At 40.3% G+C, this 19829-nt stretch overlaps 1 protein-coding gene and 1 non-coding gene across 2 annotated transcripts in view; both read left to right on the plus strand.

Annotated features, from left to right (window-relative positions):
- GPC3 (glypican 3) overlaps positions 1–19829 on the plus strand; it is a 439290-nt gene that overhangs the window by 19762 nt on the left and 399699 nt on the right. Inside the window, exon 2 of the mRNA XM_043459569.1 lies at positions 12264–12425. Within this exon, the coding sequence (XP_043315504.1) occupies positions 12264–12425 (162 nt within the window). The remainder of the gene's footprint in view (positions 1–12263; positions 12426–19829) is intronic.
- TRNAG-CCC lies at positions 9157–9229 on the plus strand. The gene has a single exon. It is a non-coding gene; the product is annotated as a tRNA-Gly (tRNA).

The following is a 19829-nucleotide window of genomic DNA, read 5'->3' on the forward strand; positions in this document are numbered from 1 at the left end:
AGCTACATCCCACACTCAGCAACTAAAGAGCCTGCACGCTGCAATGAAGACTGAGGATGCTGAGCGGTATAAGGAAGACCTGGTGCAGCTAAATAAATAAATACTTAAAAAAGATAACAAACACATTTGAGCACTGAGAATGAGGCATTTGGATTAGTCTGAGCACCCTTCTAACAACTTTTCTGGAATACAAGCCAAGGGCTAAGGCAATATTATTATTTTTTGCTTCTGCAAGATGTCTGCTTTATGGCTTGGGACTAATGCTGTTAAAGTGACATTTGGGCTTTGTCAGTAGGACTTTCTCAAGGCTGAACATAGATAAAATTTTGTTTTTGTCCCTTTTGATCTTTTTTAAAACTTTCACTTTAACTGTCCAGGTGTTCTGGGTTAACTCCCACCCCCTCTTTCCTGTGCTGAAGGAAGCTCCCACATAAACTCTTTAGGTTTGAAGTAAGAGAATTACTCAAGAAGTGTTGCACTTTAAGATAACACCTGATGAAATTGCTTAATCAAAGTAGTAACTCATTCATGATGAAACATTGAGACATTACTAGGCAGAGACTTGGGGACTTCCCAGGTGGCTCAGTGGGTAAAGAAACCGCCTGCAATGCAGGAGATGCAGGTTTGATCCCTGGGTCGGGAAGATCCGCTGGAGAAGGAAATGGCAACCAACTCCAGTATTCTTGCTGGGGAAATCCCATGGACAGAGGGGCCTGGCGGGCTACAGTTCACGGGGTTGCAAAAAGTCAGACATGACCACACACGCATAGGCAGATACTTATAGGTGGTAGAGAGGAGGGTGTATTAGTTTCCTTGGGCCGTCGTAATAAATTACCTCAAATTTTGTGGCTTAAAACAAGTGAGTTTATTATCTCATAATTCTGGAGGCCAGAAGTACAAAATCAAAGTATCAGCTGAATTCCCTCTATAGGCTGTAAGAGAATCCTCCCTGGCCTCTTCCAGCTTCTGTTGACTCCAAGCCTTTCTTGGCTTGTGGCTGCATCAATCCAGTCCTTGCCTCTGTCTTCACATGGCCTTCTGTTCTTCCTGTATCTCCTCTGTGTGTGTGTTGTTCATAAGGACATGTCATTGGATTTAGGGCCCACCTAGATAATCCAGGATGACCTCATCACGAGATCTTTAGTTTAATCACATCTTCAAGACCTATTTTCCCAAATAAGATCACATTCACTGGTTCTAGGGGTTAGGAGGTGGACATCATCCATCATCTTTTTAGGGGTACCATTCAATCCACTATAGAAGAGAACTTTCAGGGCCTCTTGAATCATACCAATTTACCAGAGCTTTCTATTCTACGGGTAACTTGTTCTAGGGAAGCTTAAATTTGGTTGGAACATTTCAGTGTGTTTCCTGAAGGGGATGTGGGTGGCAATTGCTGTTAACCCACTTTCTAAATGGGAGTGAAATGACTTACCTAGTCACGCTGGATCAGAAGAAGAGTTCTGAAAGAGTAGGCTACCATATTATTATTCAGCATGGACTTGGTGTCTTAACTCTTGGCCTTATTGGATTGGATTTTTTTCTTATAAAAATATATCTTTTTCTAAACACTTTGGCCATAAGAAGGCAATCATTGCCTATTAGCCACTTGAAAAACCTTTCAGATCCTTTTCAGGGGATCTGTAGGGTCAAAGTGGTTGGTGTGTTTTCAACCTAGTTTTTGTGGTTTGCAGAAACATCAGGTACAGGGATTTTACAAACCAGAGACATCTGTGAAGCAAAAGGTTGCTTTTTTAGGGTCAGGTATACTGAGTCTTGGTCTTACCTGGTGGCTCAGTGGTAAAGAATCTGCCTGCAATGCAGGAGCTTCAGGAGACACAGGTTCAATCCCTGGGTCGGGAAGATCCCAAAGAGAAGGGAATGGCAACCCACTCCAGTATTCTTGCCTGGAGAATTCCATAGACAGAGGAGTCTGGCAGGATACAGTCCATGGAGTTTCAAAGAGTTGGACACGACTGAGTGACTAAACAACAATTCCTAGTCTAGAATGGGCTCAGTGATTATCAATTAACCTATAGTTGGAAACAGACTCTCAGACTGGAAATTATCTATGCAGTCATCTAGTGAGGCCCAGATTTGAAAAGGCTTTTGGTTGAGTTGTCCTTGGTAGCAGAGCAGGTAATAACACTTTAGTCTTGATACACAAGGGTTCTTTCTCCCCCACTGCCCCAATGTGATTTCATACACAGGGGGAATGGCCTAGCACTTAGATTGGGCCTAGGTTGTTGAAATTCTCAGCTATGCTTCAGGTCTACATGTTTGAAGATTGTATCTGAAAAATAAAAATTACACATCTCCTAAAATATGGGATCTCTGCTACTTATCTGAGTAGAATAGCAATTAGTGAAAGAGCGACTTGGGGAGACAGGAAAATTGCCTTGGTTTAGTTCTGGCAGATTTCTAAAAGATTCTTTGTCCCAAGTGGCATGTCCTCGAACCCTATTTTGTTTTTATTAGGGTTTTCCCCTGTTGAAGTAATACATGTGGGTGGGAGGGGGGTGGAGGGAAGAGAAGAGGGGAAAAGAGGAGGAGGAGAGAGAGATCTCCATTTTGGGCTCTGAGCACTCTTCATTTTCCCTGGAATACTGTTCTACAAGTTGCTCTAGTAGCATCAATTGGTCTGATCTAGTTCCTTTAAAATTGAACTCTCTTGAAGTTCTGGCATTGGTTCCGAGTCAAAGGGGAGGGCATGAAGTCCAAACCTCAGTGAGCCCCTTGAGATACAAAGATGACTCAGTTAAGGGTCTTTCCATCAAGTAACTTAAATCTAGCAAAGATAAGGCATGCAAATATAACCATGATGCAAGTTACGGAGTGTGAGAAGTGTCTGTATAAAGGATGTGGAGTGCTGTGGGAATTCAAAGGGTAGACAGCTTGTGGAGGATGGAGGACATCTCTGCTTCCATGAACACTCTTTCCTGTGAGAAGCCAATCCAAAGATAACTCAGAGTCAGTGATACCTCAGTAAAGCTGGAAAAAGTATTTAAAAAGACAACAAAATGAAAAGTAGCCAAAGATAACTAGGAATCATCTTGTGGCAGGGCTCATATCACTCCTCCTCATCTGGCCCCAGCCACTTTCCACCAGCTCACTTTTGCCTCTAGCCTTACCAGTTTCCTCGGCAATGCCTGAATATGCCACCCCTTTCACACCCCTATGCACTTGCTCTGTTTTAAGAAGGAGAAGGATGCAGATATATATGTTAGCAACATCTCTCTAGGGCTTAAATGGAAGAGCGTGTAGAGGCAGGAAGGCCAGTTTGGAGGCTGTAATAGTTTTCTAAGTGAGAAGAGGTGAGGTGATGAGGCAGAGATGGAAAGAAGGGGAATGATGAGGGATATTTAAAAAAGCAGAATCAGTAAGAGCAGGCTTCCCTTATAGCTCAATTGGGAAAGAACCTGCCTGCAATGCAGGAGACCTGGGTTCGATTCCTGGGTCAGGAAGATCCCCTGGAGAAGGAAATGGAAACCCACTCCAGTATTCTTGCCTGGAAAATCTCATGGACAGAGGAGTGGGCTACAATCCGTGGGGTCGCAAGAGTTGGACACAACTTAGCTATAACCAGTGATAGTTGGCTATAGGGGATAAAGGTGAATGAGGTGTCCTGAGTGATCTAGAGGTTTCCTGTTAGTTTGGGAGTCCATTTCCTGGACCAGTCTGTGAACTCCAGGGCAGGGACTATGTCCTGTTCATTATTGTATTCCTTGGGTTGGGCAGAGACCCTAGCACAGAGTAGGCATTCAGTAAATGTTGGATGAATGGATTGTTCACCACTTTGGCAGGCTGCATGTAATCAGTGAATTTGTATTCCCAGAGCACATGTTGATGGCTGGTTGGCAATGTGGTCCAGAAAGAACCTCTTTGTGGGAGAGTGTAGCGATCAAGGGATTCAGCCTTTACTGGGCATGAAATGATATGCAATTAATTGACAGTTGGCAGTAGAGATAAAGGTAATTCATTCTTTAATTCTCAGGCTTAGAGAATGGCTTATCTCCAGGGTTGCTTTAAACTCCCAGTACTCCAGTGTGGTAGCGACATTTTTGGCCTGCCTTTTACAGAGGCAGAATCTGTGGCGGCCCCAGGCATGATCTTTGATTTAAAGTCTGAGCTCGTGATACTCAGGTGTGCCCTCTTCAAGGTCATGTTCTTTCAGGCTAAATAATAGAAGAGTAACCTTCATCTGGGTTCCCTAAGACAATTTCTTCTACCAGCAATTCTCACTTCCCCATTGGTTTCAAATGCAGCCATTTCTTTCATCTGTATTCCTATCTTGATTAGTAAGAAATTAATGAGCGTGTAAGATTTGATTTAGATAATGATTAATTAGGGGAAAAGGCACCGTTCTAACAGCAAGTCACTATTATATGCTAAGGAAATTAGTTAATATTTTTGGATGGCAAATTGACTTGTCCTCTGTTTAAAAAAAAAAACTTTTAAAAATGGTTGATTTTTTTTTTTTTGGGTTCATTAATAGAGCAATCTGCACTTAATCCTTTGGATAATTCTAATAGGCATCTATTATTTTCCCAATAAGTCATGAAGCAACCAGTTTTGGATATCATTCATTTCTTTGCTTACTATTACTTTAATGGTAATGTTGCATTATTATTTTTAGCACAACATACCTTTGTTAGCAAAAAAATCTGCTGTTCATAAAGCAGACCTTGGCAATAAAATATGTCAAATCATCATCACACACACACACACACACACATATATAGAAAAGATTTCAATTTTCACTGTTACTGAGCCCTGACGATTTATTCTCTTCTGTTGCTGTTTGAATATGTTCTATCTGCTTTTAGAAAAGTATGAGGATAAAGGTCCACATTAATATTTCTTCTGTTCTTTAGTGTGTTTTTAAATGTGATTTTTGACAATTTATGGCCATTAGCTAAAATTACAGTGTAGTAAAATAACCAACATGTAGAACATAATAAAGGTAATTAGAGAATCAGAGGGCTGGAAGTGACCTTGAGGGGTTATTTCGCCCATTTCCCAATTTCAAGCTTTAAGACTAATCTTCCTAGACAGCACCCTTCATCATATTATGCCTCTGCTTGAGACTCAACCAGGGTTCTTTATTGTCTGTACAGTCAAGCTCATAGTCTTTTAACTCCATTCCAGTCCTTTCAGAGTTTGGCCCCTCTTGTCTGGTAAGCTAGCTACACCCCAGATTCTAGCTTTTCTCCAGACAGGTTAGTCTTGCCCCACTATTCCACTGGTGCCAAACACATTTCGCCCATTGGCCTCATCTTTGACTGTTTAGCTTAAGCCCCACCTCCTGGAAGTCTTGTTTGACCCCTAGAGCCTCTGGTGAGCATTTACTTATATAGCAAATGTGGTCTGTATTTCATATTTAAAAAATCAACTGTATTGAAATATAATTTACAAATAACAGAGTACATTTTGAGTGAAGAATTTACTGAGTTTTGACAAATTTATATACCCATGTGACTACCACCCCGATTAAAATATAGACTATTTCCATTCCCTCAGAAAATATACTGCATATTTTTTCACCTAACCATATATCAGCTTTAACTGTTCTCTAGCTATTTTTGTGTGTGAAAGTCTGGTCTCTTAGCATGAATTTATTTTTTGTTTATTTTAATTTTACTTAACATATATTGAATATTTACCTTGTACCCAGTAGGCTAAGAGCTTCATATGCATAGTGTTACTCAGTCCTTGCAACAACTTCGCAGGGTAAGTGCTGTTGATAATAAGGATTGAAAAACCATGTATAGGTTAAATAATCTATCTTTGCTTGCAAGCTGGTAAATGGTGGGGCTAGGACTAAATTGTAAACTACTTGACCAGAGGGGCCATAAGTGTTTTGCTCTTTCCTGCCTACTAGTGTCTTACAATGATGTAAGGCTGTTAAAACTTACTGACTTAGAGTAAAATCCAATAGAACAGATGCATTTAAACAGCCTCATACACAGTGTTCACTGTCCCCTTCCAATTAGGGACCAGGCTCAGGCCTGGAATGGGGTCTCCAAGTGAATGTGGTGTTGATGTCCCAGTACTGGCAGAGGTGGCTAAGGGAAGCTAGAGCAGGCTAAAATGTCAAGTCTTCGAATGGAGCTAAAGAAAGACCAAGAACTAGGCCTGAAGGAAAGAGTCTGTGTTCTGGGTCAAGAAGGTAAGGCTGGGGAACTTCACTGCTGGTCCAGTAGCTAAGACTCCATGCTCCCAATGCAGGGGATCTGGGTTCAGTCCCTAGTCGGGGAATTAGATTCCACATGCCACAACTAAGAGTTTGTATGCTGCAATTAGAGATCCTGAATGTAACTAAGACCCAGCACAGCCAGATAAATAAATAAAAGAATGCAAGGCCATAGGTAGCCAAACCTAAGAGATCGCTTTACACAAGAGTACACAGGAGGGAACCTGCTGTGGACCTCTTGTGATTTAGCCACTGGAAGGGGAAGCAACTGGTAAAGGTGCCCAGCTTGGATACACATGGGAATAATCCTCCAGAGAAGAGCTTCTATAACTCAAATATCCCTTCTCAGTTGGAAGACCCAGAGCCAGACCCAATATGCAAGCAAGACATTGTCTCAAAATAACTGGAAATAAATTAATTCATAGTTCCTTCAAGTGAAGCATCTATTTGTGAATCTTCAAGATGTTTGGAAATTGATTTTTGTTGTATTTTAAAATATTTTTCAAAGATCAAAGTTAAGCATACAGATGTAACATTTTCAGGGTTGTCTATCTCCACTCCTCTGTTTTCAATCAGACAGTTCTTTACTAGCGCTTTCAGTCTGCAGCCCTCATTAATCACTGCTACATGCACAGGGCTGGCTGAGATCGACAGAGCATCCCAAAGGAGATGGGAGTCATTCTCTGCTCTTCAGGAACTCAAAATCTAGGAAAGGAGATTATAGTATGAAGGTACTTTTTAATCCTCCAAAATAAATGGGAACTAGCAGCCCCATAATGACTTTAATTTTTTTTTTTTTTTTTTAGCATCTGGGAATGCAAGTTATTAAGCCCTAAAGAGTTGAACCTTTGTGACTTATTTGAATAGTCAATTGCTAAGTCTTCTCCTTATCTCCATCCCAGGCTATACTGCTTGTCTCTAGTCCCATTTCCCAGCTGAATTCCATTTTTACAAAAAAAAAAAAAAAAAAAAAAAGCACCTCTTTGAGTGTGGCCCACGATTACTTTTCTTTCCCACCTAATAAAGGAGCACTTTTCCCTTAACCTTCTTTTGTTCCTGACATGCTTAAAGAATGCTTTGCTACTTACTATGTCTTTTGTAGGTTGCATCTTATTTCTTGAATTGGCCTTTCTGCTTTTATTCTCACAAGTGTGTACCAGTTCTGTGTGCCTCCTTAGTCATCTGCCCTGGGTTTTACTTTTTATTCATCCCACTTGGCATTTGGTTCCCAGAGTAATTCTTTGTTTTGTTGATGAGGATTCCTCTCTAAATTCTTTCTGTATTTCTTTCTGTTTTGTGCATTCTTTCTGTCTTGTTTCTTTCCTGTGTTTGTTCATGCATTAAAATGGTTATATTTCATTGTTGTCATTTAATTTAGGTATGTCTAGCTCTCCTGGCCCATGTTCCTTATGCTATCATGTGCTGAGGCTTATTTTAACCTGGCCTGTGAGTTATATGAAATTTACTTAAAAGAAAATGTTTTTCCCTTTGGCATTTATTTCTCTCCTATATGGTTTGGAAATCCTGAATTCTTATCAGTTTATAGATGTTTTATTTCCTCAAATCTATAGCTCACTCTTAGCCCCCAAATCAATTGTACTGGTTTATTGATTAACCAGGCAGTGATAAGTTGGAGGATAAATATTGCTATATATACATTTCTTATATTTGGATATAATAAGTACCTTTCTTCATGACATCATGACCATAAGTTCTCATTTAAGATTTTAGTCCTTTAAAGATTTTGGCTAAACAAATTCTTAAGGTAGTGGGAGTCTGTACAAGGATGAGACTTGATCAGCTCAGGGAACGGTTACCCCTATGCTTGCTCTAAGTTACTTTGTGAATTATCATATTAAGGCAAACCAAATTGGGGTCATGGTAATTTAAAGAGCCATTCCTGGGCTTCTGTTGGTACATCGAGTGGCAGTTTGTTACCTTCTAGTAAGGCCCTCAGGGCACTTCACAAAGAATAAACTATGAGCCCTATTATTTTATGACTCCCACTGGTTAGAGCTGGTGGGAGAAAAAGCAGTACTAACAGCCACCCTGCCAAATAAACTCCACCATTCTTGAAAACTGGAGATCTTCACCAGTGATGAAACACCAGTTTAGAAACACAAAGAGTTTATCTATAACATTTAATTTTAAGAATGTATGCAAATAAAGGTATTTTAAACACACACTACTTAGGTATCAGTTTACTAAGAAAATAAATTAAACCTTGCTAAATGGACAGGAACTTGGTGTACGGAAATTGGCTGCTATGTAGGATTTTTCATATCTACACATCTGTCTCAACTACCCTTGTTTAAATCTAGATTAACCACATGTCCCCAAGGGGACTCTTTCCTTCCTTGGTCCAGTAAACTGCATCAGTTTCTACTTTTAGAAAAGCGTTACACTTTGTAACTTCTTATAGAAAGAACACCATGAGCTAGAGAGCTCTGTTTTTTTTTTTTTTCCTGAAGATAATAATAAAGCCTTTGAGCTTAGACCCTATTTAAAATTGGTTTAAGGCTTGTATATGAGATTGACATTTATAGGAGATAAATCTGAACTCTGTGTCTCCAGACCCCAAATTGTATTTTGACACATTAAATATCACCTTTCCATCCAGTACTATAAATCACAGTGCTGGATTAGGTTCGGTGATACATATTATCTGTGTTCTCCTTCACTACTTTTGTCAGCAGCTCCCTTGAGGAGGGGGAAGTGGAGAGGTTGAAGTCAATACTGTGAACTCCAACAGTGATGTTATGTGAGGTTGAACTTGATTAATTTCATTCCTAAATTAACAAAATTTGGACACATACATTAAGGCTATGATTAACTAGACTTCATAGGGAAATGAGACATTGTAATAATCAATTTTCTGATAACTTATGGCTAATTAATCCCCCCTACCAAAAACAACACCTCAGGTATTGAAAAGCTGTCTAAAATGTCTGAATATGGGGACTTCCTTGGTGGTCCAGTGGCTAAGACTCTGCACTCCCAATGCAGGGGGCCCAGGTTCAATCCCTGGTCAGAGAACTAGATTCCACATGTCACAACTAAAGATCCCACATGCTGCAGTGAAGATCGAAGATCCCATGTGCAGCAACTAAGACCCACTGTAGCTAAATAAAAAATAAATATTTTTTTAAAAAATGTCTGAATATGCTTTCTAGCCTCACTTCAGTAAGATTTGATGTTTATTATGAAACTTTACTTTGCCAGGGCTTCCCAGGTGGCACAGTGATAAAGAACTGGCCTGCCAATGCAGGAGATGGCAGAGGCATAGGTTTGATCCCTGGGTTGGGGAGATCCCCTGGAGAAGGGAATGGCAATCCACTCCAGTGTTCTTGCCTGGAGAATCCCATGGACAGAGGAGCCTGGTGAGCTACAACCCATGGGTTTGCAAAGAGTCGAACACAACTGAACACAGCTGCACTTAGGTTACTTTGCCAACCACTTCATGGAACTTTGGGGGTGTCCCCCCTCTGGGGGATATCCCATATACATGTTTTGTCAACCGAGCTAATGATATTGCTTTATTGCACTCATTTATATGCACTAGGTATTCATCTCTTAATCCCTTTAGACAGTCCATGTTTCTCTTGTTGAAAGCTGTACCTATGTAACACAGTGCTTGGCACATAGGAGATATGTTAGCCTGGGTCCTCTGAGAAGCAGATGTCAACTAGATGTGCAAGAAATTTATTGGGGAAAACACTGGGGAAGAAAATGAGCAGGGAATTGAAGGATGCTGGAGAAGCCATTTGACTGTGGTGTAGGTCTGACCCCTGTAGAGGAGAGAGGGAAGGAAGGAGGATTGAGTAGAAAGAATGTAAACTGCAGGGCAGTTTTAAGGAAGTTTTGTCAAGGTCAGTGGGGAGTCCTGAAGCCAAAAATGCCTGTCAGCACTTTGCCATGCTCAGTCCTTGGCTGGGAGCAGCCCCTAAGGATTGTGGCCTAGGTATAATGTGGCAGTCAATGCAGAGTGCAGCAGCTGGGGTCGTTAGTCGGTTATACACCCTGCGGCAGGAGGTCTGAGATGCCCATGTTCATGGCCACTACAGAAGGAGCTCGACAGATGCTTGTTGAAGGGAAAGTTTGAGTAAAACAGGAATTACAGAAGAAGGGGATTAGACTTAAATATTCATTGAGCCCTAATATTTACTAGTACTGGTAGAGGATATAAAATCATGGGACTCCCTCCTGTTTCTCACTTCTCAAATGTCACCTTGTGAAAGAAACCATCCCTGATTACCCTATACAAATAGAGTCATCCCTGCAGCTACCACATCCCCTATGTCCCTTAGTTTGTTTCTTAAACATTAAAAAAATCAGCAGCTGTATTGAAGTTTAATTGACATACCACAAATATTTTAAGGGTACCCTTTGACAATTTGACATATGCCTACAGCCATGAAACAGTCAATCACAATCAAAATAATGAGCATACCAATCACTCTCCCAAATTTCCTCACTCTCACCTCCTCCTTGCCCTCCATCTTCCCCAACAACCACTGAACTGCTTTCTGTTACTATGAATTTTCACTTTCTAGATGGAACCATACAGTAGGTAATATTAAAATCAGGTTTCTTTCACCTAGCATAATGTTTTGGGGGTTCATCCGTGTGGTGGCATGTATCAATAGTTTATTTCTTTTTATGGCTGAGTAGTATTCCATTGTATGTATATACCACAGTTTGTTTTCCCTTTACTTAGTTTTTTTTTTAAATCTGTAGCATTTATCACTACTTGACCTTACATATGCAGTTTGCTGTCTCTCAGAATGTAAGCTCCACAGGGGCAGGGTTGTTATAGGACTGCTATATACCCACAGTGCTGGCACAAAATGGATACCCAATAAAACATTTGTTGAACGACTCTTACTCCCATGGCTTCAATTTTCTTTCACATACTGATGACTTCTGGGGATACAGGAATGTGTTGAGTCACCAGTGAAGAGCAGAAGACAGCAAAAGGGGTTTTTATCATTGGGAAACTTGGTAGATGGTAATTGTTAACTGAGATACAGAATACAGGAGACTTTGTGTCTGTGCTTCTGGGATATATTGAGTTCAGTTTGGGGTATGCTGAATTTGAGATTCCCATAGAGTAGTTTGAAAATGTGGGATTTGGGAGCTGAGAAGAGAGGTAAAGTCAGGATTAGAGAGTTCAGCAGTCATAGGAGTTATATCAAATCATCAGGGTTGAGAGAACTGGAGAATGAGAAAGGGAGTCAACAACATTTATGTGTTAGGCAGAAGAATAGGAAGCAAGAAAAGACAGATAAGAGTAGCCATAGCAGTAGGGGGGTGTGTGGGGGTGTGTGGGGTCAGAGTGGGTTCACTAAAGCAAGGGATGGGGAGAATTTTAAATAGGGATTGGTTTACTGTGAGGACTGCAAAGTGTCACATTGAATAAGGACTGAGAAGAAAAGGTTCTGATTCCCTAATTTTGGAATAATTGAGAAGATGATTCATTTGGAAAATCTTTATCAAGATACCAAACTAAAAAAGCATTCTGCATCCTTTGGGAGGCAGGGAAGAGGTGGCTCAGAAATTCAGAGGAACAAGAGTTTGGCATTTGTGATAGAGCTAGAATTGTTGGGGTTGTAAGGCATTTTGGTGACTGTCTGCATGTTAATATTAGCAGCATGGGATTGGCCACACATGCATTTCACTTGGAAATCATAACTGGAAGTTTGAAAATTGCTTCTTGGTTGTGTTCTCATTCATAAATTATAGTCATGAAAAAGAAATTGTAGGAGTGAAGACTGATCTTTTAACAGGCAAATTAAATATTGGTGTTCAATGACGTATACTTTGTGCTATAAATTAGTTTATGCAGAATTTATGAGTCAAACCTAGGCAATTAGGCAATAAGTTCTCATGGTTATTCAAAAAGATTCAGTCATAAGGATAACTGGGAGAAATCAGGGGTTATTTAAGATAAACTGTAATTTTAAATAATCAGAATTTTACTGTATTTTAAAAGAAATGCATTGTTTTGCTGTATTTGCTTTGTGTGTGTGACATTCTGCTTACTGAAACATGAAAATCTTATTTGTTTCAGGATCAGATTTGCAAGTGTGTCTCCCCAAAGGCCCAACATGCTGCTCAAGAAAGATGGAAGAAAAGTATCAACTAACAGCACGACTGAACATGGAACAACTGCTTCAGTCTGCAAGTATGGAGCTCAAGTTCTTAATTATTCAGAATGCTGCAGTTTTCCAAGGTGAGTTCTGGGCATCATTTGAGATGTGCTGTGCAATGGCATCATTATTTGGGCACTGGGCTTTTCACATGGTAAGTATAATTTAGAAATTACCATTCCAGTATTAATACTTGATATAAAAACCTCCCAGTGAGAGATTCTGGTTAAGGAAAAACATGGTTTTTAGAGAAGCCACATTACAACCTTTGGGAAGGTGGGTATTGTCAAAAATCATAGTCCAAAGACATTCTGTTTACCTGTATGGAAAGGATGTAAATCTCTGAAGAAAGAGTAAATGGTACTTTTTCTCCACTAGCCCATTAAACTTGTTTAAAACACAAAAAAGTTTACTTAAATACCAGTTTTCTGCACAAGTTAGTTGGATATTTGTGGAACATGCACAAACTCTTTCTGACCACTGGGACTATTTTCATTTAAGAGGGAGAAACTGGCTTAATGGCTCCACATTTTCTCATCTGTGTGAGTGGCTATCTTTCCTCTCTTTCTGAGTCTCAGTACTTACTATGTCTGTGTATGACTGTAAAGGATAGCTAGGAGGATGATGATAGTGGTGATAGCAAATATGTGTGTAGCATTATGTGCCAGGTACTCTTTTAAGTGTTTTACATATATTAACTCATTTAATCCTCACAGTAAACCCTATGAAGTAAGTAGTAGTATTAGTTTCCCCATTTTATGGATGAAAACTCAAGGCACAGAGTGGTTAAGTAACTTGCCCAAGGTCACACAACTAATAAATGGGGAAAGTAGGATTTGAACCTAGACAGCCTGACTCTCTGAGCATTTGCTTTTAGCTGCTTCATTACATCAACTTTCTGTGAAGGAAAGTTAATTATGGATATTGGAGATTTCTTCTATCCTTCCTTAAGCAGATGGAATGAGCTGCCTTCTTGTCCCACAAGGAGAGAATTGGGGTCAGGTGAAAAAGAAAACCACTTCTGACTACTTGACATTCAAAATCTTTTGATTTATAACACCTTTATAAGAATTAACCTGTTTGAATTGTAAGGTGGGCTGATTATAGCTTATTTTGTCTATTGTAACAAAATACTTAGAATTAGCCAAGAAAATTATTCAAATTAGCTAATAAAACATACATTCACAAGAGTTTCTTGGGTCAAAGCCTCAGGGGACATTGGGCTGATTATATGAAGTATAATACAGAAGCTTGAAGTATTTGTTAAAGCTATTTATGCAGTCAGACTCTTGTGAAGAGTTTGTTGAGACTAACAATTTGGCAAAAGAATGAATAATTTAAGCTCATTTTAAAAATACATGTACCATTCATGTACTTCTTAGATTAGTTTTGGAGCTGATCCGTTGGGTGAAAGTGGGGTGATGAGAAGTGATGTGACACCGACAATCAAGTCGAAGTAAGGCTGAATCTTACTCTGTGGGGTGTCAAGGTGCTTTTCTAGAAGTAGGATTTGTGATTTGTTTCATTCCCGGAGAAACCAAGCTCACAAATGTTATCTTGCTACCTTTTCCTGGCTGGAGCAGGCTGGTGGCGTGATCACACTGGTATTGTAGTGCAGAGTAAGATGATGCGGCTGTCCATCTGAGGACCTTGTATGTCAGCATTCATATCTCCATCCAGTTCTGCATTTTGCATGTTGTGTTTTCTACTTCTGGAACAGCGCAAGAGGAGGAGAGAAAGTTTTGACAAGATTTTGGATTAGCATCCAACCATGGCTGCTTTAGAATGCAAGTTGAACACTTGTCATGTGAATAGATGGTAGGGACGGGGGGACAATACCTATTAGTTGTCCTCTGTCTCTCTCTTTCTCTTTCTCTCTCTCTCTCTCTCTCTCTCTCTCACACACACACACACACACACAGCATTTCTCAAATTGTGGGGACAGACAGAAGGACAACCCTAGCAAAGGAACCTGGAGACAACTGATGTGTAAATTCATTGCTGATGCCGCCTTCTCAAGTCTGGTGCCTTGTTACCATGTGTACTCATTTGGTATCTGTTTTATTCTGTCTTCTTACTCCTTTCCTGCTAATTTTTTCTTAGGAAAAATAAACCCCAAAAGAAAAAATAAAATTTGGTCCTAGACCTCAAGGCAATTATACCATGCTTGTAGAGACATTGCCCCAAATCCTTTCTGTAAGATTGTCCCCTTGTTTGGAGAGGCAAGACTACAATCAGGGACTGCTACAAGATGATGTATTATTAATTACTGAGAAAAAGAGTATCTCCTTTTTTTCTTATAACTACTTAGTATTCCAGTTAATTTAAATTGGGAGCGCAGTTGCTCTTTCTCTAAAATACACCCCATCCCTGAGATTCCGGTAGAACAATTTATTGAGAAAATTGCTCCAATACTTCACTCCTGTGAAATTTGATGTGAGCTGTTTTCACCACATGAAGTTGAAGGAAGCGCATCTTGATCTTGGCCTACATCCACAATCTCTTTAGGATTCTTTCACTAGTCCACATTGGGGGTATTAAGCAGTGAGTGCGTTCTGCAAATATGTGCACAGTTCCACGAGCAATCCTTACTGCCTCGATTTGGAGTTTATGTCTTCTTTTGTAGAAAGCCTTTGCCCTCATAAATGAGCCTGGGGCCCTTTGCTACAGTGGTTGGAATGCTCTACTGCTAATGTTGTTTGGATAATGATTGAAGCATTAAAAAAGTTGTTCTTTATTTTCAATCTTTGCATTGCCTCGTTTCCTAAATTTAATTTACTTTGATGTGCTAAGTAAAATGGGGCAGCACAATTGTTTTTTGTTTCTGCTTAATTAATTCTTTTTGAAAAACCCCTTCACTTAAAGTAGATTTCCTTTTCTTTTTTTCTTCACTACCTAATAATGAGGATGATGATGATGATAATGATAATAATAATAGTGATAGTGACAGTTTGTTAAGTGCCTACTATATGACGCTTACTTTTACATAATTATCTCTCATTCAGTTTTCCCAGCAGCCCTATGAAGTTCATACTGTAATCGTCTCCATTTTACAGATGAGGAAGCTCATTGATGCCCAGCTTTTTCCAAGCCATCATGTGACATGGTTTTCCTTGTTCTTAGTGTGCTTGAGGTAAAACAAAATTAAGAAGTTGTAGGATTTGTGGTCCTTGAGAAGAAAAATGGGATAGAATTCGGAATTTTTCATCATATCTCCACCACCTCTATACCTTCAAGCCTTGAGTTCTGCTTTCTTTGTAGAATTTTAAACTTGTACGGGAAGATCCCCTGGAGGAGGGCATGGCAACCCTAGTAGTCTTGCATGGAGAATCCCGTGGACTAAGGAGCCTGGCAGGCTGCAGTCCATGGGGCTGCAGAGAGTTGGACACAGCTGAAGTGACTGAGCACACATGCACCATCAGGAAATATTTGGGGTATGTCCAGGTGTTTTCTGTAGGTTAGAGGATTCCAGTCTTCCCCCAGTTACCACTGACTTGGAGTGAGAATACTCTTCAGAATGTAGCAACACTTTGCTTTTCTGGAAGTTGCCTCCCTCACAACTGAAAGTCTCTCTATCGGAGAGGAGAAATGGTGGGTAAGCAGAAAACATCTCTGGGCACCTAAAATGAAGCTCCTGCTTATGTAGTTGACTCATCTGCGAGCTCCTGGGTCCTTGTTCAGAGCTTACTACTGTTCTGCATTTATGCACAGAAAAACTTGATTTTCTAGCTTTCTAGTCACTAGTAGATAAGCAGTTAACTAGAAGGGTTTTTTTTGAAAGACTACCAGAGGAAAGTACATATGAGGAGCAAGACATTAACGAATGACAGGAAGAGAAGAGGACATAAAAGTGACTCTGGCACTCATTGAATGTGGCAGCTGGGAGCATCTTATAGAGGGTTATATTGCTACGTGCCTCATAGCCCCTAGATTATAGTAGATCCAACAACTAATGTCCCTAGTGATGGCTATGAATTGATACGGAAAGATCAAATTATGTTCATTTGTTTTTCCCCATTTTGAATATTTCCATTTTGAATGGCTAAAAATATTTTTGGTGCTGAAAGGCAAAGGAGGACATGCTGGATTTGGAGTCAGAAAAATCTAAATTCTGGTTCTATGTTTATGGGCTTTATGACTTTGAGTGGTTATTTAGACTCTAATAGCCTCAGTTTTCTTATCTGCAAAATGGAGACAATAATTACAGTCCTGCTTCCCTCAGGAGTAGAGGTAATGTATGCGAAAATGTCTTGAAAACTGTAAAACACTATATACATGCAATATTATCTAGACAGCTCGTTTTTGTGGCTGCTTCACCCCACATGGGCCAGATAAATGATGCATTATTATTGCAGACAGTAACCTAGATAAAGCTGGAGTTCCTGATGTAATTCAGCAACTTTTGCCAGGTGTAGGTGATGCTGAAGCAGCTCTAGTGCACAGGAGACAGAGCACTTAGGCAAAGGACCCTTTGAAAGAGAGATTTATTTTATGCATTCATAGATATGAAGCTGCGCTGTTTGAAATGCCAATACTTCCATGAGCAATCCTTTTTTTCAGCTTCTGAAATCTTCTCAGAAGGCCCCTACCTGGTATATTGTACACACAAATGAGAGGCTAGATCACAAAGGCATTGTTGTGTTCAGGTCATGTTTTCATTGCATTTTCTGGTCCATTCTACCAGGGCAGAGAGGAAGAAAAGTGCTGTCTTCATCCAGTGTTGGAAGGCTTTCTCCTACCTGCTTTCCATGGAAGAGATGAATGGGGCGGGGGCAGTGCTCTGCACTTCTTTTCTTTCTCTGCTCCCTTATTTTCCATTTCCATCTGCTCTTTTTTTTTTTTTTCCTGTCAGATTCCTGTCTCTCCCACTCCCCCCTAAATAAAATTGTCCTTGGTTAGAACACCCTTTTCCATCAGCTCAGAGCAATTTCTCCAGTCATTTCTGCTTGAAATAACTGTTTAGAGACATTATTCAAGCAAAGCTTTTTTCCTTCACAGTTAATATGTGACTAAATAATTGCTTGAATGTTGATAAACATGTTTTTGAGATTCAATCATTTGTTAATTTAGTTTTTATAACGTGGGGGTTTTAAGTGAGTACTGAGCAATTTTTCTCCATTTCACACTTTTTTTCCTCCTGCTTAGCCTGACAATTCTCATGCCCATGCTGAGCTGCAGTGAGTCCTCGGCACAAACCGCGAGCCATTCTGTCACAACCCTTTCTTTTTCGAAAACAATATACAGGAGAGAATAATTACACTGATGTCTAATCAGGACTTAATTCATTTGCCAGGACCAAATATAATAACATTGAACTGAATTGGAGAATTTTAGGAACGCAGGACCATGACCATGAGTGAGGTTATATATCCTCAAAAATGTAAATTATTAATCAAACCACTCATCTGTACAGCAAAGCTCTAGTAATCCCATTATAAAAGGGTGAATTTCTCATCAGAGGCCAGAAGATGCTGGCTTTAATTAGTGAACTTTTATGGTGCTGACTCAAAGAGATATTTTGGTTATAAAGTTTTTAAAAATGTGATTAATTATTAGTACTATTGGAAGAACAATTGGAAACTGGGTGTTTAAAGTTATTTTGGTTTTAAACTAAGAACTTTTTGGATTTAATCCAGTTTCAAAATTCTGTGGCTGTAGCAGAGCCAGAGACGGTGCGGGGGGGGGGGGGGGCGGTGTGTGTGTGTGGGTAGAGTTGTAAACCTTTCCTGTGCCCTCTATTAATTTAGAAGTCAGTCATTAGACTGAAAACTGTTTAATAAAAGGAGCTTAGAAATATGACTCAGTGGGCAGATGGGGACTGTTCCTGGGCCAATAGTGGGGTGAGGAGATTATGCAGATTAACCCTTTACCCTAGCCTGTGCCCCTTGGTTCTGAACTCCCCCCTGGAGCTGCCATCATCACTGCCCACCTTCTCACTAGTGGGCCTGACAAAGCAAATTAAAGGAAATTGTCCCTGCCCTCTAGAAGCTTCCAGGAAAAATACCACTTTTGCCTGGAGTGATTACTCCCTCCCCTCCCCTACTGGGATTTGTTTACTTTCTGAAAACATATGTTCTTCCTCCTCTTTCTGTCTCACTGAGTTGTACTACCTGATAGCGGAGTAATGAAGCATATGTTCCAGAGATTTGAATTCTCCTGTCAGTTGAGTGGAGGTAGAAACAATTTTCCTTTAAGCTGGAAGTGGTATCACAGAAATGAAAAACACCTTTCCTTCTATTGACTGTGAGATGCTTCCAGGGCCTGCTGCACACTGTGGTACTCCTCCTTTTGCTGTCTGCTCTTTCATTCAGTCATCACGTCTTGCTGCTGCTTTCATACTTCCTCCCATCTTCTCCCCACATTCTGTTCCCCTTTGCCTTCCCTAGGTCTCAGTCATATCATTAATCACATACCATTGCCTTCTAGCTCTGTTTCTCTGATTTTAGTTTTAGGCTCCATCAGCTCACATCCAGGCCACCTGCAAAAGCTGAACTGGGTTTCATGTCTTTGGTTTCCTCCCTTGCTTCTCAGTTCAGCAGTGGAGTGTAAGTTCAAGATGGCAGGCTCTGGGATCACTTGGGCTGGGTTTGAATGAGTCTAGGTGGCAGAGCGGAGAAGACAATGGCACCCCACTCCAGTACTCTTGCCTGGAAAATCCCATGGACAGAGGAGCCTGGTAGGCTGCAGTCCATGGGGTCGCTAAGAGTCGGACACAACTGAGCGACTTCACTTTCACTTTTCACTTTCATGCATTATAGAAGTAAATGGCAACCCACTCCGGTGTTCTTGCCTGGAGAATCCCAGGGACGGGGGAGCCTGATGGGCTGCCGTCTATGGGGTCGCACAGAGTCGGACACGACTGAAGCGACTTAGCAGCAGCAGCAGCAGGTGGCAGAGGTAGGAGATGTGGAGGAGAGAAAGTTGAAGGCTTGCAGTAAGAATCAGAAACCTCCTGTCCGAATATGTATTTAAGTCAGTGAGAGATGAATGAAAAATTTCCTGTTCTAAAATGTTTTACTTATATTATCTCATTTAGACCTCACACCAACCCTGCGAAGTTGGTACTATTCATTATTAGCCTCATTTTATTGCTGAGGAAGTAGAGGCTTAGAGAGATTAAGTAACTTGTCTAAAGTTGCGTAGCCAATAAATAAATGGAACAGACAGGAGTTGAACCTTGGACATACAGCTCCAGAGCCTGTGCCCTTAATCACCACGTATTTTATAGCCACTGGTGTATTTTGTTTCATGGTCAAGGACAATCTCCCCAGTTCTAGCTTTCTTGCATGGGAATTCTACTATATTTAACTAAGTAACATTTGCTGAGCAAGTATCTAGCACATCTGAAGGCAGGCAGGTGTAGGGAATTCAAAGATAAAAACTACTTCATGCCTACTTTCGAATAGCTCAAACTTCAGAAACCAAGACTTTTATACATGAGTGATTTGGGTACAAGGCATCCTATGAGAAATTCAGTAAGAAAAATG

This window comes from Cervus canadensis, chromosome X, assembly GCF_019320065.1.
Source record: "Cervus canadensis isolate Bull #8, Minnesota chromosome X, ASM1932006v1, whole genome shotgun sequence".
Lineage (NCBI taxonomy): Eukaryota > Metazoa > Chordata > Mammalia > Artiodactyla > Cervidae > Cervus > Cervus canadensis.